Source organism: Euprymna scolopes, chromosome 1 (assembly GCF_053919585.1).
Source record: "Euprymna scolopes isolate OS-2025 chromosome 1, ASM5391958v1, whole genome shotgun sequence".
In the NCBI taxonomy this organism is placed as follows: Eukaryota; Metazoa; Mollusca; class Cephalopoda; order Sepiida; family Sepiolidae; genus Euprymna; species Euprymna scolopes.
In genome coordinates, this window is record NC_136482.1 from 99,553,433 (window position 1) to 99,578,393 (window position 24,961).

The 24,961-nt window shown below is 32.5% G+C and overlaps 2 protein-coding genes across 3 annotated transcripts in view; one reads left to right on the forward strand and one right to left on the reverse strand.

Annotated features, from left to right (window-relative positions):
* Positions 1-273: 273 nt before the first annotated feature.
* LOC145259098 (uncharacterized) lies at positions 274-12,457 on the reverse strand. The gene is made up of 2 exons (XM_080116793.1): positions 10,283-12,457; positions 274-4,224 (listed from the first exon to the last, which is right to left on the reverse strand). The coding sequence occupies exon 2, from the start codon at positions 4,210-4,212 to the stop codon at positions 3,412-3,414; it is 801 nt and encodes a 266-aa protein (XP_079972919.1). The 5' UTR covers positions 4,213-4,224; positions 10,283-12,457; the 3' UTR covers positions 274-3,411.
* A 10,608-nt stretch (positions 12,458-23,065) lies between these two features.
* Positions 23,066-24,961, forward strand: part of LOC145259158 (F-box only protein 8-like) — a 46,960-nt gene continuing 45,064 nt past the window's right edge. Inside the window, exon 1 of one of the 2 annotated variants that reach the window (XM_080117025.1) lies at positions 23,066-23,191. The gene's annotated coding sequence lies outside the window, so the exon portion shown is untranslated. Of the gene's footprint in view, positions 23,192-23,255; positions 23,551-24,961 lie in introns of those variants that run through there. The other variant, XM_080116928.1, reaches the window with a different exon arrangement.

Here is a 24,961-nt window from a genome sequence, read left to right on the forward strand (position 1 = left end):
CCATGAACAAAGTTACTTTCCTAGAACATTCCATCTGTAGAAAAAAGATATATGAAGAGGTTGCTTCCCAACAGACTACAACATGGTCATCTCCAAGTTTAATGTAAACAAATAATTGTTGAGTAATCCTGTAGGATAATCACTTTCATTTAAGAAATATTCTGTTAATTTGATCCACTGAGTCCAATCTTTTTTGTATTGGCGTTCATCTTCGTTGTCCATGATAAGTGGCAACATATAAGTAAAAAAAATAAACAAATAAATGACTAAACATTATGTAAACAAGAATAGTTTAATTATACAAAATTCAAATGAAGTCATGTACACACATAGATGATTGAATGAGCAATTTGGTTAGTAACCTATGCTATTTTTTTTTTATTGTTGCTAAAACTAAATGTATACAATTCTTTAAAAATTTATTTGGACTACTCTTCTCATCTTGACTGTTATTTTCACAATGTTGCCTCCAACCTTATTCAGGTGTCTCTTGGAAAATTAAGGAATCTTTTTGATAAATTCGGAAATCTGCAGAGAATTTTAAATGGAACCCTTTATTTAATCCACAGGGGTATCATGCTTTCGTTCCATCAGCTATGACCAAGTAGAAATCTTAAGTAATTTGTAATTGTATTCTGAGTATTGCCGACACTGAGGATTGAACCGTCAATCTCCAGAAGCATGTCACAATTGAATTTTACTTAGTACTTTATCAGTTATGCCACAGGTCCTTGTGGACAATTCTAGTATGAATTTTGGGAGTCTTAAACATATTCTTGTTTTTAAGTGTACAATCTTACTACTTACCAATATAGACCACTAATATATATTTTATATATATATTTTAAACGGTAACTTTATTATTTATGATTAACTAGCGGAGGTACCTGGTGTTGCTTGGGTGTTTGGAGGTGTAAAAGGAAAAAAAAAAGTGTTAGTAGGGAGGGAGGCTTGAACTCGTGATGCAGTGATGTGAAGGCGGAAAAGAAAGTGAAAGAAAACTTGACATTTTACCGCTACGCTATGAGGCCATAAAAAGTGTAAAGCGTTAAAATTTAGCGATGTTAAACAAAAAGTTGACTGGTAAGTGAATACACAGGTGCAGAGAAATGAAGGTTGGCTGAAGGCCAGTTCAGCTTTCTGCTGTTTCATTTATTTGTTTCCCAACGATGTTGGAGAAACCAAGCTCCCCCAATGGTCCTGGATATGACCTTAAACTATATCCAGTTGTGAGGCCCAAGATTGCGGACTTTGGGGAGTGTGGAGCCACCCTTTAATAGCCATTGCTCCCAGGTCCACTCTGACCCAGAGTGTTAACCTGTTAAGGTCCCAACTATGGATTAAATAGAAACTGACTTGAAAACAACAAATATTCTATTAAAAATTTTTCTTCAAAATCTTTGGATTCGGCATTAAATAATGAAAAGGGTTGATATGCCGTAAACAAAAAAAAAAAGCTCCCCCGATAAAGGGGGAGCTCTCAAATGAATAGCAATTGTCTGATACAAAGGGTATTCCCCACATTGATCAAAGCTACATGCCAGTCTCGAGGGCCAGTGAGCTGATTTGATTCGATTCAGTTTCACTTTATTCATACGAAAAAGATAAACAAACACTGGAAACCAGGGTTTTTTTTTTTTAAAAAAACTTGCTCAAAATAAATGTAGAGAGGATGACCATTTGCAAATCGTAGATATTACAAACTAGAGAGTATAAAAAAAAAAAAAATCGAAAATATACTACATCCCCCCCCCCCCAAGAACCCCCGCGAAAAAAGCCTTTGCTGGACATACAAAAACGCGCGTGGCTATTTTGCCTTTTATATATATAGACGGTTCCCTATATTATATTAAATTCTATAAAAGGTCAGCTTAATAGATAATCGTTGACCAGCATATGCGCTATTTCTTTGAATCATCTTACTTGCCATCATTCTTCTGTCTATAAGAAAAATATTCCAGAGTTCAACAAAGCACCTGAAAAAAGGTTGAATGTTATATCAAACGAAAAGTTTTGAAAATAACATTCAAGATGAGAACAGTAGTCTGAATAATGCAAATTATCAATCCTTATCTTAAAAAAAAACAAAACAAAAAAAAAACAGAAACCACATAATTAAAATTGACCAGAATTAATGTTGAAACATGAGTCTGCAAGTGTTCATAAGTATAAACTATCAAGTCTGCAGAATATTCTTAAAACCTCAAAACAATCGGCTTGTGTAGTCAGTTCAGTGTAAGTACTGATTTTTTTGTAACATGATGAATGGTAGCTAAGTGATTAATGACATGGACTGACAACCTGGATGTGCCAAGTTCAAATCCTGTTCGCTTCACAGAAACACTCTCACTTAAGATATTGGCAACCTTCATGTGGTCCCGCCTATACGTATCCAATGTCTTTCTGGAAATAATTCTAACTAGAAAGATATTGGGAAAACCAATGCCAAAAACAGTATCGTCTGATTCATGCGAAATGAATGAATGAACATGTTGAATATTAATTAGATGAGAGAAAAATATAAACAATGGTAAAAACCGCACTTCGGGGTCGCTGTTAAGGCACACATTTTTAAGAGACAATTTTTCCCTCCTAGGTACTTATCTGTTTTCTAACATATGAAAATAGCTATCTTGTAATATTTTATGAGTTATACCTAAATAGCATTTAAGCTGACATATCAAACTTTATCCTGACTAGAAAATTTTCATGCTTTATTGTGCATCATGTTATCACCACTAAAAAAATAAAACATATTTCACTATAGCAATTATTTATTTGACTAGAGTGTAAAGTTAGACAGAAGGTTGAGGTTATTCTTTATGTGGAGAAAATTCAGTCCCCTGCAAAAGCACACCCTCCATTTGGACAAAAAATTAAAATTGCCTGAATTAGAGATTTCTCCTTCACTGACCAAAAATAGACAAGATGAAGTGCAATATCAAAAGCAAATGTACCCGATGAACCAAGTGCAAGAGAAATACAAACAATTGCACTTACAAGGACAGGTAGAGTCTTAAAAAAATCTCTCAGTTGGAATGTATGCGATAGCAGGTGAATGTCTGGCATTCGGTAGGATGCTTTATCCTCAGAATTAAATAAAATTGAAAAAGAAAAAATATATATACATATATATATATATATATATATATATATATATATATATATAAACCTACACACATAGCTAACTTAATTTATATAGATATAAATGATTTTGTTTTTATTTGTATTAGAGTGAGATTTTATCTTTTTATAATGCAATAAGTTCCCAGGAAGCAAAAATACACCTTAAAAATGCATGGTTTAACAACACCCCTAATGTGTAGTTTAATCCTTCCTCCATACACACACAAAATAAAAAAAAAAAACAATTATTATAATCCGTTTTCAGTGTTGATAGCCATCTAAATCTTACAGTATATGCTTTTTTATAGTATGATGATACATATCACGATAGTCATGAAATTTTTTCAGGCAATGTTGACACCGATATATTTTAAGACCTGTATGTAAACGCATGTGTGTTGCCCTCGCAGGGGAATACAGGAATTTTTGCGGGCAATATTTACACGGAAACATTCTCTTGTCGGCATGCGTCCGCATGTGGCGGTTACTATCCGGCTTAGTTAGGAATCTTTTGTCGCAATAGTCACACTTATAAGGTCGGTTTTCGAGATGACTATTTGTGTGCTGTTCCATGATCACAATATGATTTTGTAAAAGTCTCCGGCAGATCGAACATCTCTGGTAAACTATCCCATCAGTCATTTCAGATGTATATTTAATCTCGTCCTTTGATGCTACCAGTTTGAGTTTTTTTATTGCTCTCGTGAAATTAGATTTCTTGAAAAAGTTGTTCATTGTCTGGTCTTCTGTTTCATGTTTATCTTTCTGGTGTTTCTTTAAATTCGGTGATTGTAGAAGTAATTTTTTCTTCTCTTCATTTGTTTTGCCTTCTGATTTGGAGCATATTTCACTGAAATTGGATTTAACTTCAGAGTCTGTGCCGACGGATGACGTGCTTATTCCAGGCTCACTTATCTTGCAAAGTTTTTCATGAAGGTCCAAATGAATTGATAACTTGAAGTTTTTATGACAAATGTTACATTCAAAGGCAGGAATATTAGAATGAACTTTCCTCATGTGGAATGTGAGAAAATATTTTGTCAGAAATTTCTTGTCACATTTCTTGCAAGCGTAATTCTTCTCCATCTTGTCCAGATCCTGAATAATAAAAACACATTAAAATTAAACTACTAATTCTAAAATTTAAGAAATACAAACTTTATTTAAAACATAAAAAAAACAACTTTGTTGCCTGTGTAGAATAGTGATGTTTTAAACCAATGCATTTCAGGTAAAAACATACATACTTACATATCATGTTGAAATTAGTATAAATTCCAAAAATTACGAATAATGATTCAGTAGATGTGCTAGATGTATATTTAATAAAAAAGTACCCACAATTACATTCTGACTTTTGTGTTTAAAAATGACGGATTGTAATAATTTAGACAAAATGATTGATTACAATTACTTCCCTTGGATCTTGCAATCTCTTCAACATTATAACAAATGCTAAACTTTCTAAATTGATAAATTTGATTTTTACTTTTACTTATTTTTGTACTGAATAATTTTTTCAACAAAAAATAAAACAAAATACTCATAGAAATCAACCCAATAAATGTCACGGTGAGAGTTATTGGATTGATTTCTATCAGTATTGTATAATTTTGTATTTCTGAGCCATTATCAGAAATCCAAAAGTGGCAACCTCATGTTGTTATTCTAACTTAGGAACTTGGCACATTTTTTTTTTGAATACATGCTTTAAAATAATTTAAAACACAAAAAAACTTATCCAAGTAGGTAGAAGAATAATTTATCTTGCCTTTGGCAACATTTATTTGTTATATATTTATTATAATTTACTTGCCTCCCCACAAGGGAAGAGTTAGACACAAAGACACAAGGTCGGTTTTTAATGTGGGGAAAATCCAGCTTCCCAAAAAGGGGCACTCTGGATAAAAACGAACGAAAATAAAAATTGTCTCAGTCATGAAAGATTTTTCCTCTTCTGACCGAGGACAGAAGAGGTGAAGTGTGTATCAGAACAGATACTTCACTTTGTCCCTGGCCAAAAGGCCAAGTGTATTTGTTATGTTTGTTTCTTAACTACTTTTTCGATTTGTTGTCAATAGTAAAAAACATGCACTACTACTTTTGCAACATTTAATTTAAAATTGGCAAACACGTAGTTCAAGTGACAATTAGGTTTTTTGGAAAGGCAATATACACTAGCTTAATACATATATATATAAGAAGAAGAAGAAGAAGAAGAACAGAGATGTAAAGTAGAAATTTACAAAAAATTTTTATTATTTGGCAGAATACTCCAAAGCTGGTAGCTAGGTGCTCCTTAATCTGCAGTTTCAAAGAATGCAAATTCTTCTCATCAGAGAAAAAACAGTTAGCAAAATAATCCAATAGTCATGCTAAAAACTTTTTTTAACCTTTCTATGGATTTGCTGGTTGCTACATAGGATGAAACTAAAAAGTTTTATGATTTGTAGTCACATAACTAAAAAACATAAAAATATAAATCTGGAAAAATAGCTCATGCGGACAGTTCATACAGAGTTAAATATTAAAATAAAAATAACCAACCGTAATTAAAGGAGTCCAGTGAAAATATATAATAAAGTTATATCGCAGTCTGTTTATTTGTTTGGTCACAATTTGATTAAACCTCCAACAAACTTTTGTTTTACGCTACTTTTATTTCAAAGTAAATAAACGTTTTAAATAAATGAAAACACAAAAAACTTATCCAGGTCCATAGAAGAGTAACCTATCTTGCCTTTGGTTACATTTATTTATTGTACATTTGTTTTACATTTCTGAGGACTACTCATCTTGAGTGTTATTTTTACAACGTTTTATTTGATGTAACCTCTGATTTTCTTCCAATATATCTTGTCGAACTTGGAAATCTGCACAAAATTTGGAACAGAATCCTTTATTTAATTCTCTCTTTCCATTAGTTTATGACTGGATAGAAGTACTTCAAAATTGTATTTTCAGTTGCCCACACTGAGGACTGAACCTTCAACCTTCAGAAGGTCACTTTCACAACTAAATTTTTCCAAGTTCTTTACTACTGCAGCCTATGTCACGGTAACATATACTGAGTGGGTTTCTAACAGTATTTTATATAATCTTTTAGTTTGAACTTATTTTCCCAAACTTAACGTATTCAACAGAGACCTCATCGCCATTGGTCTTTTTCAAATATATTCATAAACACTATGTGATTTTCAAACCGAATAAACATTTTACATTAAATAAAAACACCATTAAAAAAAAAAAACTCAATGCACATGAAAAAATGAAAAAAGGTGAACTAAATTTATTTAAGTTAAAGAAAAATTATTTAAGTAAAGAAAAAAATAAAAGAATGAGTAAATAAGACAGATGTAACTGTTTGCACATGCATACTCCTAGCGCAAGGGAGCGTTGTTAAAGCGGCTTTACACAATACATGCGTGTGTGGTGCAGGGTCCACTTTCATGGTGTCTTACCAACTATTTTTATTTTATGAAAAGTATTTCTTGTAATTTAAAATGTTCGTCATATATTCACGCGCCTTGTGAAGTGTTATATGACTACATGCGTGCAAACATACATTTCAGTAAGAAATCGCGGTAGCGTAGTGTAAACGAAAGTGGTGAAATGGCGCAAAATAGTCCCAGGATCCAGTGGCTAATACCAGGCAAACGGTAAATTTGCAATGTGTCTGAATATCAGATTCGTTGTCAGTGTCAGAGCGGTAAGTGTTCTGTTGTAGTTAGAGGTAACATTTACCTAGTTTTGTAGACAATTCTTTTTTGTGTATATTTTACAAAAATAATTGAAAGTTTGGTACTGGTGCACTTACTGATCCACGCTATTTTTTAAATTGTATTGCCAAGTTTAATTAAAGTTTTATGATATATATTTTTTATTCAATTGTATGGTTAAAGTATAGAATAGGTACAAAACACCCTCCCATCCGCATGTTAAGAATGGCTTTTTAAATAATAACGTTATTATTTCAGTATGGATCAATAAGTCCACTAGTACCAAAAGTTTTTTTGGTATTATTTTACTTTAAGGCCCGTCTCACATTCGTATAGAAAAATATTTTTTTTTTGTAGATTTCAGTGTGCTTTAAAAGAATATAACCGTTTCCGTCACAAATGTACTGTTTGCAAGATATTAAGCGACTATTTTCCACCATTTCACAGCCTTCAGTTACGCTACGCACAAGCACTCGGTTAGGTGTGTCAGAAACTTTGTGAAAAATATTGAATAATTCCACCTCCCTGTTTTTCCAAGCTTATAACTACTCGAAAAATGTAATTCAAACCCTAATTTTTTTTTCAATTAAAGGAGCAAGGACAAAGGTTTCATTTAAAAAAAAAAAAACGTGTTTTTTTTAAAAAAAAGGATTTTAAACTTCGGACTTTACAGGTAAATTTCTAAAAAATACTACTTTTTTTTGTTTTAAATTTGAATATATTATTTATTGATCTTTTATCTTCAATTTGTGATATATAAAACTTTGGTGAGTAAATTAATTATTTACTTTTTAATAGACATTTCAAAATGGGGGGGGGGTGAATTAAATAATAAATGTTTGTCTAAAACATTATATTCCATTTATTGGAAAGAGCATAAAATTTCATATTGACCCTGAAAATATCGTAAAAATAGAATCAATAGAAAAATTGATAGATTTTTAAAGTTTAAAACTGAAAAATACTGAGCTTGTAAAATTCAATTAATTTCATAAAAAAAATTAAAAAAATAATATTTCTATTACTTTTTATACAACTTTAATAGCTTATTTTGGAAGTATAATCCATAAAGAAAATAAACAACCCACTTTTAAAAGAGAAATTACGAGTTTTTTATATTTTATTCACAGTTTCGTGTCAGGGGTGTCAAAAATTCCTACAAAAATTCGGTAAAATTTTACTTTAAGGCCTGTATTGAAAAAAAAAAAAAAAAAATTTTTTTTTGTAGATTTCGGTGTGCTAAAAACGAATCTGCCAACCGTTTCCGCCACAAAGAAATAGTTTCATGATATGAAGTACTTTTCAAAAAGTGGGTGATCACTTTTCCATGTAAATTTAACTTAAAATAAGCCACTTAGTGAGGGAGCATGTTTTTGTTTGTTTATTAGCTAAAGGGTTTTTTGGGTTTTTTTTCTGCTTTCATCTTTCAATAAAGACGCAAGGAAATTGAAAAATAAAGAAAGATCTGTATACAGATACGTGTAATTCCTTATGTTATCAGTAGTTACCATTTCTGTACATGTAAGTGCTCAGATATTTTTGTTGCAAACAAGTAGTTTTCCAGATATCAAGCAAGGTAATTCCTTATGTTATCAATGGTGACCATTTCTATACATGCAAGCGCGTGCATATTTTTGCCGCAAACAAGTAGTTTTCCAGATATTAAGTCATGTAATTCTATATGTTATTAGTGATATGGCCATTTCTGTACACGCAATATGTGCCCGCTTGCACATATAGAAATGGCGGGTTTGTATTACTGTACACATAGATTCGAAAAAGTTGTCAAAAAACAAATATATAACAAATAAATGTTATCAAAGGCAAGATAAGTTACTTTTGTGGTAAAATCTATTGAAAGCGGTCGGTGGCTCTATGAGAAAATAAAGCTGTGTACGCATTATAAATGTTTCTTTTCTGTGTCTTACGTTATACATTAGTACATTAGGGGTCATTTCGAGTTAAAAGTGTATTTACTGCACTCATCTGGACTAGAGAAAAATCATGATTTAAATGTGTATGTGTTGTCTAAATAACTAACGATAATTCTCTGATATGGCCGACCAGACGGCCAGACGGGTGATCAAAAAGTCAGATCGAGCGTACCGGAAAACGAAATGAGATCAAATTGACAATGGGCCTTTTTTTTTTTTTTTGGCTTTAACTTTGCGCTTTTCAGATTAATTTGTTGTGTTTTATTTTCTTGGTGGATAATTTTTTTTTTTTTTTGCCCGTTTTTTTTAGTCTCATTTCGTTTTCCGGTACGCGGTACGGTACGCTCGATCTGACTTTTTGATCACCCGTCTGGTCGGCCATATCAGAGAATTATCGTTAGTTATTTAGACGACACATATACATTTAAATCATGATTTTCTCTAGTCCAGATGAGTGCAGTAAATAAACTTTTAACTCGAAATGACCCCTAATGTACTAATGTATAACATACGGCACAGAAAAGAAACATTTATAATGCGTACACAGCTTTATTTTCTCATAGAACCAAACCACCGACCGCTTTCAATGGATTTTACCACTTTTCTACCAAACTGGATATATTTTCCGTGTTTTTATTCAATGTAACATGTTTATTCAGCTCGAAAACCGATGTATTGGAACATTCAAGATGGCGTCTTATTCTCTCTTTAACACGGTAAGTGTGGGAAAAGATGTTATAAATAAAAAACCGGATAAAATACTGTTAAAAACTCGCTCAATATATGTTACCGTGACATAGGTTGACATATATTCGGCGGGTTTTTAATAGTATTTTGTATAGTTTTTTATTTATAACACCTTTTTCCATACTTACGGTGTTAAAGAGGGTGTGAGACGACTGAGACGCCATCTTGAATTTTCGAATACATCGGTTAACACTGTATGTTTTTCGAGCTGAATAAATATGTTCTATTGAATAAAAACACAAAAAATATATCCAGTTTGGTAGAAAAGTAACTTATCTTGCCTTTGATAACATTTATTTGTTATATATTTGTTTTTTGACAACTTTTTCGAATCTATGTGTACAGTAATACAAACCCCATAAAACGGTACTTTAATTAAACCTGGAAATACGATTTAAAAAATAGCGCGGAACAGTAAGTGCACTAGTACAAAAAAGAAAAAAAGAACAGATATCGTAAAATATGAATTTAACTTGAAAATACTATTTTTAAAAAATAGCATGGTAACATAAGTGCATAAACACCGTGTATTCTAATAGTTATTTTTATTTATTTGAGTCCATTCTTTTGGATTACACAATAAAAGTAAATAATTAACACATTTAGTAAATACTATGCCAATATATTTTATTCGTAACTTTTTGTAGGTATAAATTTAATTAAAGGACGAGATTTTCAGGTGTATACTATTTTTGCGATTTAAAAAATTATTAAGAATAAAATCAATTAAAAATAAAGAAATGAAAACAGTTATACCTTCAAGAGGAGTTATTGCGACATTTGAAATTGAAAATGAGAGCGGTGTTCGGCCGGTGTAAAACAAAAATTGTACCCGTAAAAAGGTTGAACCAGAACTTATTTTCTCATCAACCACAAGTCGTGGAAATTCCACAGTAGTTAAAAACATCAACCCTCATATACGCAAACAACTAGAATGAAACTGTCCTTCAATAGAATAATCAGTGGAATATTAGTTCGGATCAGATCATGAATTAAAAAATACATTTTTTTGAAGACAAATATGGAAACTGTTTGAGATATTATTTACAAGAAATAAAACTACAGTGAGGTATCATATTTTTACAGATACAAACCCGTAATACGATTTGATAGAAACATGTTACATGTCAATTTTTTGCAATTTTATCATTTAAGCAGAAAAGTTATTTATGTTTGCTAATGGCAGTAGCTATGTGTTGTATATTTATGTTTATAATTAACACGATTAAACTACATTTATTTGTAAAGAAAGCACGTTGAATATGTTAAAATACAAAAATGTATCCATTTAATTAGAAAAGTAATTTATTCTTGTCTTTGGTTATAGCTATGTGTTATATATTTATGTTTTCATCAGTCTTTTTAACTTAACAGGATTCAACTATATTTATTTGTAAGAATAAAACATGTTAAATATGTTAAAATACAGAAGCTTATCCATTTAATTATAAAAGTAATTTATTCTCTACTTTGGTCATAATTATATGTTTTTATTTATATTTACATCAGTCGTTTTAACAGAACGGGGTAAAACTATATTTATTTGTAAAAAAAGCACATTAAAATAACTTAAAATGCAAAAATTTATCCTTCTATATATATAAAAGGCAAAATGGGCGTGGGCGTTTGTGTATGTCTGTGAAAGGCTTTTTAGATCAGGGTTCCATTGTCGATTAAATTCCGCAAGAAGTTTTCCTATGTAGCGGTTAACAAACTATTTTATATAGGCGGATCAATGCCCTTTGCCAACGTGATTCAGTAAGATTGACTAATCAGTTGGCAGAGCACATTGATTGTAGCTGTCCTTTAAAGGACTATTTTTTAGCCCTTTGGAAACTCAACTGATTTGGGCAGAGAGACTCCAGCCAGCGACCAGAACAGATCTCTCTCACAGCACTCCTAACACCGCTACTCGCTGACTACTGCCATCCGTCACTCACCTACTTGACACCCAGCCAGGAAGATTCCTTTGCCCTTTCTTTCTTTTCAGTTCGAGAAACAATCTCGTCTTTCTTCTGCAATAGACCCCTTTTGTTGTTGTTTCAAGGAGGTGTTTTGTTATTTTTGTTGTTTTTGTGATTATCAATTAATTATTAGGAGAGTAATGCACCTACATTAAATCCCCTAAACCTATACTTCCGAGATCATAACATCTGAGATTCGCAAACGGACACCGCTTCTTTACTTTTTTTGATCAGGTTAAAAAAAATTCCCACCATGCCGTTGTCTCGAGTATTTGTTTGTCTTTTTCATATAATAAAGTGAAACTATTCGAATGCAAACGACAGAAAGCAGGAAGCTTACCTGGCCCCCAAACCAATTTATAAGCAGCACATGTACATAATTTTTACAAAAACGCTTGGGAATTCATTTATTAAGTAGGTTTAATTACATGGAGTGAATGCGATATTGTGGTAAATGGTGCCAATCAAGAGTAATTTCACAAGTTGCATAGACAATAGAAAGACCTTGCACTCCCCCTCAATTCCATGTAAGGCTTCATGCCTAAGTTTCTTGTTTGTAAATTTTTCTCTTTATTGTTTTCCAACAGTAAATTGTAAATTTTTACTGGCAATAAACTATACATACAGGTTTAAAAGCAGCATTTAATAAAGTGGGAAGCTTACCTGCCCACCCAGACCAGCCAGGTTTAAAAGTAACATTTCCCCCATCTGAGCCTAAATCTAAACGTAGATTCCATGAGTAAAGCTTCTTTCTTAGAACTGCACGCCTATGAAATTGTCTTCCATTTTCCTGCTTTTCAGCTGACTACAACATGGTTGCCTTCAAGTCTAATGTAAACAAGTTTTTGATGAGCCATTCCATATAAGTTAAATTTACTGAATTTCCATTACTAGCGATTTCTATACTGCCCAATTTCTACTGTACACTCTTTAACCCTCATCCTCGAGTGGCCTCTTGGCCTTGATAAGTGGTGATGCCTATATAAAAAAAAAAAAAAAAAATTTCTGCGTATGCATGGCAACCTCTATGATTCTTAAGTTAATTACTAACTCATTGAATTCACTATCCTCTTCGGCCTTAATGGTTAGCAAGGAAGACTAATTACCCTATATTTTTGAGTTTGATCCCACCTCTGTCTCTATCTTTTTTTTTTTTTTTTTATTTTGTCCTTGTGCCAATATCCTCCACCTGGGCAAAAGTTAATTATCAACTCATTGAATTCACTATCCTCTTTGAACTAATAGTTAGCGTAGAAAACTAATTACCCACCTCTCTCTCTCTATCTTTTTTTTAATTTTAACCATGTGGAAGCCATTATTAACATCGCTTTGTCCTTGTGTCAATATCCTCCACCCAAGTAACGCCGGCTACTTCCTGCTAGTTTAAGTAAAAAAAGTAATTCATTCTTGCCTTTGGTCCTAGTTATGTGTTGTATATTTGTGTTTAAATCAGTCTTTTAAACTTGACAAGGTTAAACTACATTTATTTGTAAAAAAGAACATGTTAAAATATGTTAAAACACAAACACTTATCTAAGTAGAAAAGTAATTTATTCTTGCCTTTGGTCATAGTTATGTATTGTATATCTATGTTTTCATCAGTATTTTGATAAATTTATCGCCAACATTCATGCACTGACTGGATATTTCTTTCTTTCTCATCACAGGAAGATGTGGCATAAAGCTAGAAGGTAAGGGGAATCAAGCCAGGGTCCTCTTAAAATTTTCTTGGACAACCATGTTGACATTACTGTAGGATTTTGATGCTTTTAGGGCACAACCTAAGAAAATAAATAATTCAATACAAGCTTCTGAAATGACGAACACAACAACTTCATAAAATGTAACACATAACAGGTTTTTTAAGGAGAATGTGTACCAGGTGATATGTTCTTGGTCAAAAGCTGGACTCCGGCTACCTGGTACTATCACGGTAGTTATTCCAGTGGAATCGTCAATACCGGTTGAAATAACACTGAAGTGGAGAGAATGAAGAAAAAGGGTTCGTTCCGTTTGGTGTCTCTCTCAATAAGAAAGAGTTCTTATTCTTCAAACCGGATGCTGGCCGAATTCTTTAGGGGGGTAGAAAGGATCAATGCACCGTACTCCTGACACATTCTCCTTAAAAAACCTGTTATGGTTAGATTTTCGTGAAATTTTTGATACTTATCCATTTTAGAATGAAATTTCATAAAAAATGCAGTTTCCATAAAATATACGAGGAGAAATATTTTTTTAGTACGAGTCCCCTCCCCCATATTTATTTTTTTGAAATTTGAACAAAATATATTTAAATCTATCGAAATTTCTATTTATTATGAAACATGAGAGTTCAAATAAGTAAAACATATTTATTTTTTTAAATTTAAATACACGTATTGAATAAAAATTTACCTTGAAGTTGCAACTAAAAAAATGATATAAATTTAATATTATTATGTTTTTTTTTTTAAAAAAGCGTTTTTTTTTTCAAATTAATATATACTATAATCAGTTGAATTGCCAAGAAAAAGAAACTTTGTAAACATTAATTAATTTTTAAAAGATTAAAACGATTAAAATTCCATTATTTCAAAATGTTCCATTACAACATAGATTTTTAATTAATTATGTTTAATTTTTTTTAAAATATTAAGTTTTTATATAAACATGGCTCTTGTCAGCTATTTTATCTCCAGATTAAAACCGATTTGAAAATATTATTGCACAAATATTAAGCATGTTGTAGGCCCCTCTCATATTTTGTTTGTCTCTTTTTACCGAACAAAAGTATGGAAGCCGAACATGAACATTCAGTAAAACCGTATTTCATATTTAATATACAAATATTTATACTATTTATAATATTATTAATCATTAAACTGTGTAGATCTTAAAACCTAACAAAATTATAACAAAGATTAATTATTAATTGCAGTTTGAAGAAAATAAACAAAGGTTTTAAAAAATCATTAAGTTGCTTCTGCTTTTCCATAGTTTTTATAGTTAACACAAATCTGACGTCACGGAATCATGCATATTTTTTTAACATTGTTTTGGAGATACCTATTGATCCCACCTCTGTCTCTATCTTTTTTTTTTTACTTTTTTATTTCATCCTTGTGCCAATATCCAAGAAGTTAGCAATAAACTTACTGTACTGCAAAGAGGGAAGTCAAATGTAATGAACTGAAAAGAATATCTGAGAAGGAAGAAGAAACTAGTAAACCGTTGATATAGGTTTTATTAATTAACAAAAAATACACGTGCTGTGATTCTTGTACAGTGTTGTAATGACAGAAAGGCTTCTTCTGCCCATATCATTTTATTACCGCATTGGAAGGGATAAAGTCAAAGGGACAGGGGGACAAGGGTTATTGAAAACTATAACATTTTCCTCTTCAAGAATTTTTATGAAACGGGGTATGAAGAGAATCAGTAAGGTTGTCTCTCCAGCATCAAGTTATGAAATCCTTCAATTTACTTGGGAGTCTTCATACTCTGGATAATTTTCGTACTTATTTGTGGGGATTAAGGTCCTATGTATTAACTTCTTGGGAGGTGTTGGTTCTTTAGGGGTGGGCAAAGGATTCTTCTCCTCCTCATCAGCCACGCCTTCATAAGTAGATAGTTTTTGAGAGGCCTCACGGCTAGCAGGGTTGTTTTCAAATTAGAAAAATCTTTTTCATTCAAGGAGTTAGGAGCTATGTCTTGCACGTTGACTGTAGTTTTTGTACCAGAAGGTAGTTGTACATGAGCATAGTAAGGGTTGATGTTAAAAAAAAAATGGCTGGAGTAACAGGAGGGTCGAGCTTACTAGTTTTAGTGTGATTTCTTACATATATTGGACCCGGTTTTGCCAAAGAAGCAGTCAAAGTCCCAGAGAAGGATTTATGACTGTATTTAAATAGTAATGAGGAGTCACATTAGTAGCAGTGCAGAGTAATGATCTAATTGAGTGGAGGGCCTCTTCCCAACAGAGCAGCTTCATGTTGCTAGAGTGTAAGATTACTTGAATGGCCTTCCATAAAGTGTCGTTCAGTTTCTCAACCCATCCATTACCTACAGGGTGGTATCTACTTGTGTTAGAGATAGCAATATTTTTTCCATGTAAGAAGTCTCTAATTTCTCATGCAAGGAAGTCAGCAGCCTGGTACGTGTGTATCATATTAGGCATCCCAAAAATTGAGAACAGCTGATTTAGACAACAGATGATTGTTTTGCTTGTCATGTCCTTACAGGGAAAAGCAAAGGGAAAGCGAGAATATTCATCAATTATAGTGAGGAGGTATTTGTTACCATGTAAAGAAGTTGGTAATGGGGCTTTAAAATCGATGTTCAATCGCTGGAAAGTAGTATGGCCTTTATGAGCGTTCTTTTTACTACTGACAAATTTGGGCTTCAGATACTGGCAGGAGGAGCAGGAGTTGGTTATGCTTTTTATCTGGTCTAAAGAGAGTGGGAGATTCCTCATTCCGATAAAGTGGCATAGCCATGTAACACCAGGATGACATAATCCAATATGCAAATCACGTTGGTCTTGCAAAGTATGAGTGAGAGCTAATATGCGAGAGAATATGTTAGCAGCTGCATTTTTCATTCGCGGATGGTAGACAATACTGAATTTGAACTGTGACAGTTCAACGCGCCGTCAACATATTTTGTCATTTTTAATTTTTGATTTTCTATTTTCAAACGTAAAACTAATACTCTTTTAATCTGTAATGACTTTGAAGTGTCTGCCAAGTAAGAGTGGCACCACTTTTGAAGAGCTTCAACGATTACAACAGCTTCCTTTTCAACAGCATGATGTTTAATTTCGTTTGGCTTCAGCGTTTGTGAAAAGAATGCAATTGGTCGACCCTGTTGATTTAATGTAGCAGCTATGCAGAAATTACTGGTATCTGTCTCTACCTTAAATTCTTTACCTGGGTCAACTGTTATTAGAGTAGCGTTTTTAAGTCATTTTTCGAAGTCTGAAAAGAGTTTAAAACAGATGGAGGCAGTGGAAATTCTTGTGAACTCCCTACATAATATCCCTGTAGACATGGTCCCAAATAGTAGCCCCCTATGTCCAAGTGCCTTGTTTAAGATGGATAGGCATTAAAAAAAAATGAAATGAAAGGTAGCAAAAAGTATAGCAAGGTCTTTCTCTTTTGCTAGTGAACTAAGAAAATTCTCAGTTCAAGTTGGTCTTCATTAACCCTTCCTCTGAGTAGACAATAAGTCTATGTAATTTTACACTGCTATAAATAAAAATCAAATAGTATGTCTCCATTGAGTAAAATTATTATTGGAGCTATTTTATTTATTTATTGTTATCCATACTTACAGCTACAAGGAAAGAGAGGAATATGGCTGCTGTTATCATCAAAAGTAAAGAAGCGCAAAATGAACAACTCTGTTTCTACTGTTGAAACATCACGGAGATGATAGCTACTGCTGACAGACGTCTCTATCTACTGAGCATTTACTGACAACGTGTCAACGAAATAAAGAGCTGCTTCAATCAACAAAGAAGATAATGGACAATGTATGGGGATCTAAGAATTCAAATCAAATCAAATTTACTAGCAAAAAAAAAAAAAAAATTGCAAAGAGCAACAAGTCATGTAAAAGGACAGTTAGAATGTGTGTAAATTTATATACCATCTGAATGTTCTATTCTGTTCTGTTCTTTTCTCCTAAATAAAATTAAAAGTTAGGACTATATTGTTATATAGTGGCACCCTGTGCCAATAGGTAAAGATTATGTTAACTAGTATGAATTTCAGAAGTGTTAAATTAAGTGCATATCAAAATGGCCTTGTGGTGAACGCAGATGAATCCAGTACACCTGGCATGAGTGATGTGAAGGTTCAGAAGTCGGTTCCCTAGACAAAACATGCTAGAAGCAGGTGTTAGTTTGTTAGATGGAAATTGGGTCGAATGTTCAACACAGAGTTTTCTGGGCAGTTTATGTCAAGGAAGCAGCCAATTCAACTATGTAGAAAACTAAGAGAAATTTTAATCAAAACCTATCCATTCATAGACCAATTACTTGATTAAAAATTGGTCAATGAATGGACAGATATTTCTTAATCTTAGTCTCTCCCCTTGTGAACAAATCTCTCCTCGATAAAGCCTTTAAATCTGCCTACACGTCTCCTTGTGTTTCCATACATGAGTTTTATTCATCCTGAGGTAAATAGCCATTCAGAGCCACTAGACGATGCAACAATGCAAGGAATGGCCACATGGAATAAGAGATGATCAAGAATGAAGATCACACACACGTATGTAAAACAAAAACATAACTCAATGGGTGCACAGATACACGTTTGTTGTAAAACGCATGTGCTTCTCATGTGAGTCCCCTTTTTTACTATTTGTTTGTTGTAACATTTTGTTTATGAAAAGGCATCAGTATGTCAGAATATGCACTCACTGACAGTAAATTCAAAATGTGATAATGTAATTCTCTAGTGCTGAGCTATTACCCATTATAAATACGACTTCACATAATGAACTGTGGGGTTGAGCTTATGACTGTTATGTTACGAATAAGATTATTTTAATGGTAATTTTGTCTGTGTGAATCTTTCTCGACGTCCGCTTTCTGATACCTATTGATATATGGACAAGTGTATGGTAGCAAGAAAGAACGAACATAGGATGGATTTTTAACTAATTTTTGTACAATCATTTTATTTAGCTTAAAAATTGAAAGTTAAATATGAAAGATATCATTGTGATGATATTAAAAGTGGATCTTGACCATGTAGAGTTATCGCTATTGTGACCAAGGAGGATGTTCCAGTTGCCCCCCTCCCCTCCACCCAGCGTAAAGCAGCACACCTTGCCTTGTTGACGGCCAATACATATGAACATGCTCGTCACCTCAGAGATAGAGTGAAACTATCTGCCTGAAAGAGTATCTCACAGACTTTTAGTTTCATTATATCTAACTCGATTAGCCTTATCTTAAGAAAAAAAAAGAAAGGAGTCCTGTGAAACAAAAATTATCCCTAGGACATACTATAAAGCCATAAATTCCCCGGATGCAGACAAATGGAAACTGGCAATGGAGAAGAAGACGAATTCCTTAAAGGAAAGCAATACTTTCACTCTGATAACCCTCCCTGAAAACAAAAATGTAGTTGGTGGAAAATTGGTGTATAATATTAAAAAATTACAAAAATAATGATGAATACACAGCAATGTTGCTAATGGATACAGTCAGATAAAAGATGTAGACTATTAACTATCGGCAACCACCATAAAAATGACCACTATCTGAATCCTAATGAATTTAATGTGCAGTATGGTTTGATAATTCACCAGATGAATGCCAAATCAGCATACCTAAATACCAAAATAGACTACGATATGTTCACCCAACAACCTGAAGATACATTGTTCCAGGCAAGGAGAGACTTAATTTGGAAATTAAATAAGTTACTCTTTGAGGTAAAACAGCAGTAAAAATTGGAACAACCTACTAAATAAAGAGCTTCTGCAAGAAAATCTTAAGCAAAGCATGTTTGCAAAAGTTAATAAAATAATTATTATCCTAGTGTGTTGATAGTATTGTACTTATAGCCCCCATGTTAATCATGTCATGCTCACTTACACCCATCTCTATTATTCCAGAGTGTAATCAGCAGCACATTCTTAAGAACCAGAAGGTGAATTGGCAATCTGAAAATTTTCAAGCTCCTTGCATCAAGGCCGGTGGTTCTACTGCTCAGTAGTCATTTACACCTTCACTTGCCTACCAGTTTCCTACTCCTGTTTGCTCATTGGAAGGTGTGTCTACTCATCTATGCGTGGCTGAATACACACTTCTCTCAAGATATAATCCTCTGAAAGTTCCAATCACAAATTCGTACAATCATGTTCAATATCCAGCTCATGTGCCCAGTAACAGGATGTAACTGGACCTCCCAATCACTCCCTGAATCCTCTCCAGTGTTTTAGCAACCGCCATAATGCTGCATGCGCAAACTGCCCACCCACTTCCAGCAGTGCTGGTAGCAATCCTAATCAGCGGTCTGCGTTCATGAGGCAGTGGACTATATATAAAACTGGCATGGCCATATCTAATTCAATGTGTGCCAGAGCACTCTTTCACTGCTGTGACCAGGATTTAACGAATGACCTCATGAAAGACCTACAGGAAGATGTGTCCAAAATGGCTTATGTGGACCTCCTTGCTGCCATCAAGCGACCATCAAGCACCTGGCAATCAGGGAGAAGAGCACTCTAGTTCACCATATCAAGCTGAGCAAGTTAACACAGGCACATGGCATGCCAATCAGGACCTTCCTGGCGACTCTCCAAGGTTAAACCCTGTTGTATCAGTACACAGCAAAGTGTAAAGAGCCTAACTGTGGCCACACATATGACTATAATGATGAAATCATAAGGAACAATCTAATCCGGGGTATTGCCGACCCCGAAATAATATCTGATCTCTTAGGTGACGCAAAAACAGACTGAACGCTGGATGAAACTGTCGCCTACATTGCCCAGAAAGAGCAGGGCAAAACGACCAGGGCGGCTGTTGGGGACTCTACCAATGCCATAAGCCATGGCACTAGCAAACCCCGCTATGCTCAGTCTTCTTGTGGCAGCGAGGCAGGTAGGTGTTGGGCTTGTAGGAGCCCTGGCATGGGAAGAACAACAACCGGAACTCCAGAGTCAAACTCTGCAGTGCCTGGTCCAACACATGCAGCAAGTACTCAGTGAAAGGCCACTTTCCCACTAACTGAAGCAAATGCACCTGTTGTGGTACATGGGGTCACAGAGATAAGAGCTCACACTGATGCCCCCAAAATCCCAACACCAAGGTGAAACCAAAGGCTGGCGGGAGCACATTGCAGATCCAGGACAAAGATGCCGGATCCCTGTATGACCAGCTATGTGCCACTCAAAATAACATGGTAGCTAAGCACTATGTCTATGAAAGTAAATAGGTTGCGAGACCCTCTAAACAGCACTCTATAATAACCACTAGACTCACACCATTGCCGGCGGATCATTAAGAACTGGGCTACTTCATTAAATCATCAAATCCTACCTCAGTTGACATCCCCTTGGTGGCAGATTTGGGCTGCCAGAGCTCTATCATCCCACTTCGGTCTGCCTTGGCCATGGGCATCAATCAGCAAGGATGACATAACACCTGTTCAGTTGAACATGCACGGTGCCATCAAAGAAGACCTTGAGTTGAAGGTGGGATTTTTGCTAAAGTTTCAACCACTGATGCGTCTGGTGTACTAAACAGCAAGTGTCTATATTGAGAAAGATTGGCAAAGCCTTCCTGTGCAGAGAAGCCCTTATAGCTCTGGGAGCCCTACCCGCTGACTTCCCCATTGTTCCTGCCAACTGGCCAGGAGATATGCTTACTACTGTGGAAGGTGAAGAATTCAAACAGTGTTCATGCCCTGAGCATGTAGATTTGCCACCTCCAATTCCTACAGCACTTTTGGATGGCATACCAGGCACAGATGAGAATGTGCCTACTCTAAAGCAGTGGCTTCTAGACTATTATGCCTCTACAGCATCAACCACTGCCAATGGTGAAATGTGATCCGCTGGAGCTCCATGTCAACCCTGATGCCAGGCCAGTTGCCATCCACAAGCCAGCTTTGGTGCCCCTACACTAGCAGGAGAAGGTGTTCCAGGATCTGGAGCGTGACGTCAACATCGGTGTTTTGAAGAAGGTGAGCCCCAACATCCTTGTTACTTAGTGCTCCTATATATATATATATATATATATATATATATATATATATATATATATATATATATATATAATCATTATATATATATATATATATCATTATATATATATATATAATCATTATATATATATATATAATCATTATATATATATATATATATATCATTATATATATATATATAATCATTATATATATATATATATATATCATTATATATATATATATATCATTATATATATATATATATATCATTATATATATATATATATCATTATATATATATATATATATCATTATATATATATATATATATATCATTATATATATATATATATATCATTATATATATATATATATATCATTATATATATATATATCATTATATATATATATATCATTATATATATATATATCATTATATATATATATATCATTATATATATATCATTATATATATATATATCATTATATATATATATATCATTATATATATATCATTATATATATATATATCATTATATATATATATATATCATTATATATATATATATCATTATATATATATCATTATATATATATATATATCATTATATATATATATATATCATTATATATATATATATCATTATATATATATATATATCATTATATATATATATATCATTATATATATATATATCATTATATATATATATATATCATTATATATATATCATTATATATATATATATATATCATTATATATATATATATATATCATTATATATATATATCATTATATATATATATATATATCATTATATATATATATCATTATATATATATATATATATCATTATATATATATATATATATATATATATATATATATATATATATATATATATATATATCATATACATGTCTCACTTAACACAGTATTCTTGTTTTCATAAAATAAAATCCAATTTGATTTACAAACGATTTCTGGTTGGTATTATTCTTATTATGACTGCTATAATTACGCCCCTTGATCGTTGACCTTGACCAGAAAATAGCAGACGATAGAGACATGGGACTGCGGCCGCCACAACACCAACGCCAGACCCCCCCTCCCCAATGTAAACAGAATGTTTGTGAAATATTAAACGGTATTCTACTCGGTAAATGTCAATGCGTTACTTACGGAAAAACGGTTAATTAAACAGTAGAAGCACCTGTTAAACTACACAAGACCTCCCCAAAAAAGAACGAAAATATCACCTGTTAAACAATACAATTCTATAATTGAATGCCCCCCCCCCAAAAAAAAAGAACGAAAAACATAAAAATGTTTTTGTAAACTTGTAAAAACTTTTTTTAGATGAATTAAAAAGCATTAAAAACTACGTAAAAAAAATGAACCACATTTTTTTAAAACTTTGTTATTTCAAATGTCTGTTAAAGATTCCAACGCGATGTTATGTCACTTCACTACGCGAACGCACCATGTAAGAAAACACTACTAAAGGCGATGAAATGGCATAAAATAGTCCCAGGGTCCAGGGGTTTATACTATGCAAGCGGTAAATTTGCGATGGGTTTGATTATCAGATTCGTTGTCACTTATCAGAGCGCCCTTGAATACTTCTAAAAAAACAAATTAGAGTGGTCGGTGTTCTGTTGTAGCGTAAGTAATATTTACCTAAAATATCTGTGATCTAAATTATCAATAATACATGAATAGTTTTACTATCTAAATATTAATTCAGCGATGAGTAATGAAAATATATAAATTAGGGGAGTTTATAATAAAGTGTGATAAACAGCGACGTGGTAATTGGTGAGGTGGATTCTATGACGTGAGAAACGGAGACGGTGTCATCTCAAATTTAGTTCCTCGTTTAAAAAAAAAAAAAAAAAAAGACAAGGGATTCCCACCCATTTCCCAACTCGAAAATCTAGTTACGTGAAAAAGATAATTTCCTGCGCAGTATCTCCATTTTAAAAGCATCTTTTATGAAACCGCCACATATGTGAGTTAATTTAATTTTTTTTTTATTATAATTTACTTTTAATTGTACTCATCAATTAAACATTAACGTCAAGATTTTAGTCTTTTTTTAAAAAGATATTTCAAAAATGTGTTTGGAATAGGATTAACGGATTAACCGAATGGAGCGAATGTTCTGCTGAACCGTTCAAGGAGGGGGGAGTCAAGGCCGGACAATTAGGGTCGATTTTAAGTATTCGCTTCGTTTATCATACCACCACGAAAGATGATGCTAAAAACTTGATATTTACTTTGTTGTCCTTTTTTTTTGTTTGTTTCTGATCTACTTTGGAGAGTATGTAACCAAGATATCTACACTTTATTGGCAGATATACATCTAAGGTAAAGTAAATTATACGGACAGGTGTGATTTTTGTATTCGTCTGAGAGATGGGTTTAAAATGTTTTATTTATTCTTGGTTTGTTATTGTTTATATATATATATATATATCCTCAAATCGTGATGAGTAGTATTACGATCCTTTTTAAAACGTCACTGTTATTTTTGTCAGTTTTTCAAATGATTCATACATGGAATGTGAAATGTATAACAAAAAATAAACTATGCTCTGCTTTTGATTTCATTTCAGAACTCTAATTGTATCTTAAAAAATCTTGTTTTTTTTTTTTTTCGAATTAAAATGTAACATTATTTATTTATTTTGATTTGAAAATTAAGATTAAGGTCCAAACGAAATATTTATAATGAAACGCTTCTATTTTTTTTTTTTTTTATTTCGCTCCTACCTCACCAATCAAAACAAATAGAACAGCTTTCTTAATTTTCAATGTTTTCGTCACTTCGGAATTTTAAGAGAAAGAAAAAAAAATGTGGACGCTTCTTCTATTATTTATTTATTTATTTTTTGCGATTTTCCCGAATATTTTCTTGCTCGCTATTAAAATCATATAAAACAAACAAACAAACAAACAAAAAACAGTTTAATTACGCTCCTATTTTACTTGTTTACTGTGAAAGTTGAAAATAAAAATTATATTTTAAAAACAATTCAATGATTTTAAATTGTAAATTTAGTTGTAAAGGAAAATATATTCTTACTGAAAATAAATTGAATATCATTCTCTTTATTTTTTTTATTAAAATAATAATAATAATTAATAATAGGCACTTTATCACCGAAACTGGAGACGTCATTTTATTTCGCGCACCTGTCGTTGAAATCAGTATTTTAAACTATGACCGAAGCATGAAATAAATAACAAAATTAAATTAGATAATGATTTTTCGGTTTCATTCAAATTAATTTGTTGTTGACGCTTCAAAGTTGCTTTAATTTAAAAAAAAAATGTTTCATTAAAATTTTTTATTTGTCCGAGAAAAAAAAACAACAAAAAAGCAAACTATTTTATAAAAATCCAATGTTGCTTTCATTACAAAATCGATTTATTAAAATTATATTTTCTTACGCAAACTTTTCAATAAATGTTTTTACAATTATATTTTGATAATTTTTTTTACAGTAAATGTTTTGGTTTTCAAATAGCGCTCTCGCCCAGTTTAGACAATTATGAATATGTCATTTTCATTTTCTGTTTTACGTTTCATAAAGAACTTTCCCGTTTTCATTAATTAATTGGAAATGTTTCGATTTAATTTAAATCGAAACATTTCCAATTAAACAATTACGGATATATGTTCTCTTTCACTTTATTTTTTTTTCATTGTTCTTTCCGGAAGTAATTAATATCTAGTTTAATTTTTTTTTGTTATTTATTTTTAACTTCGGTCATA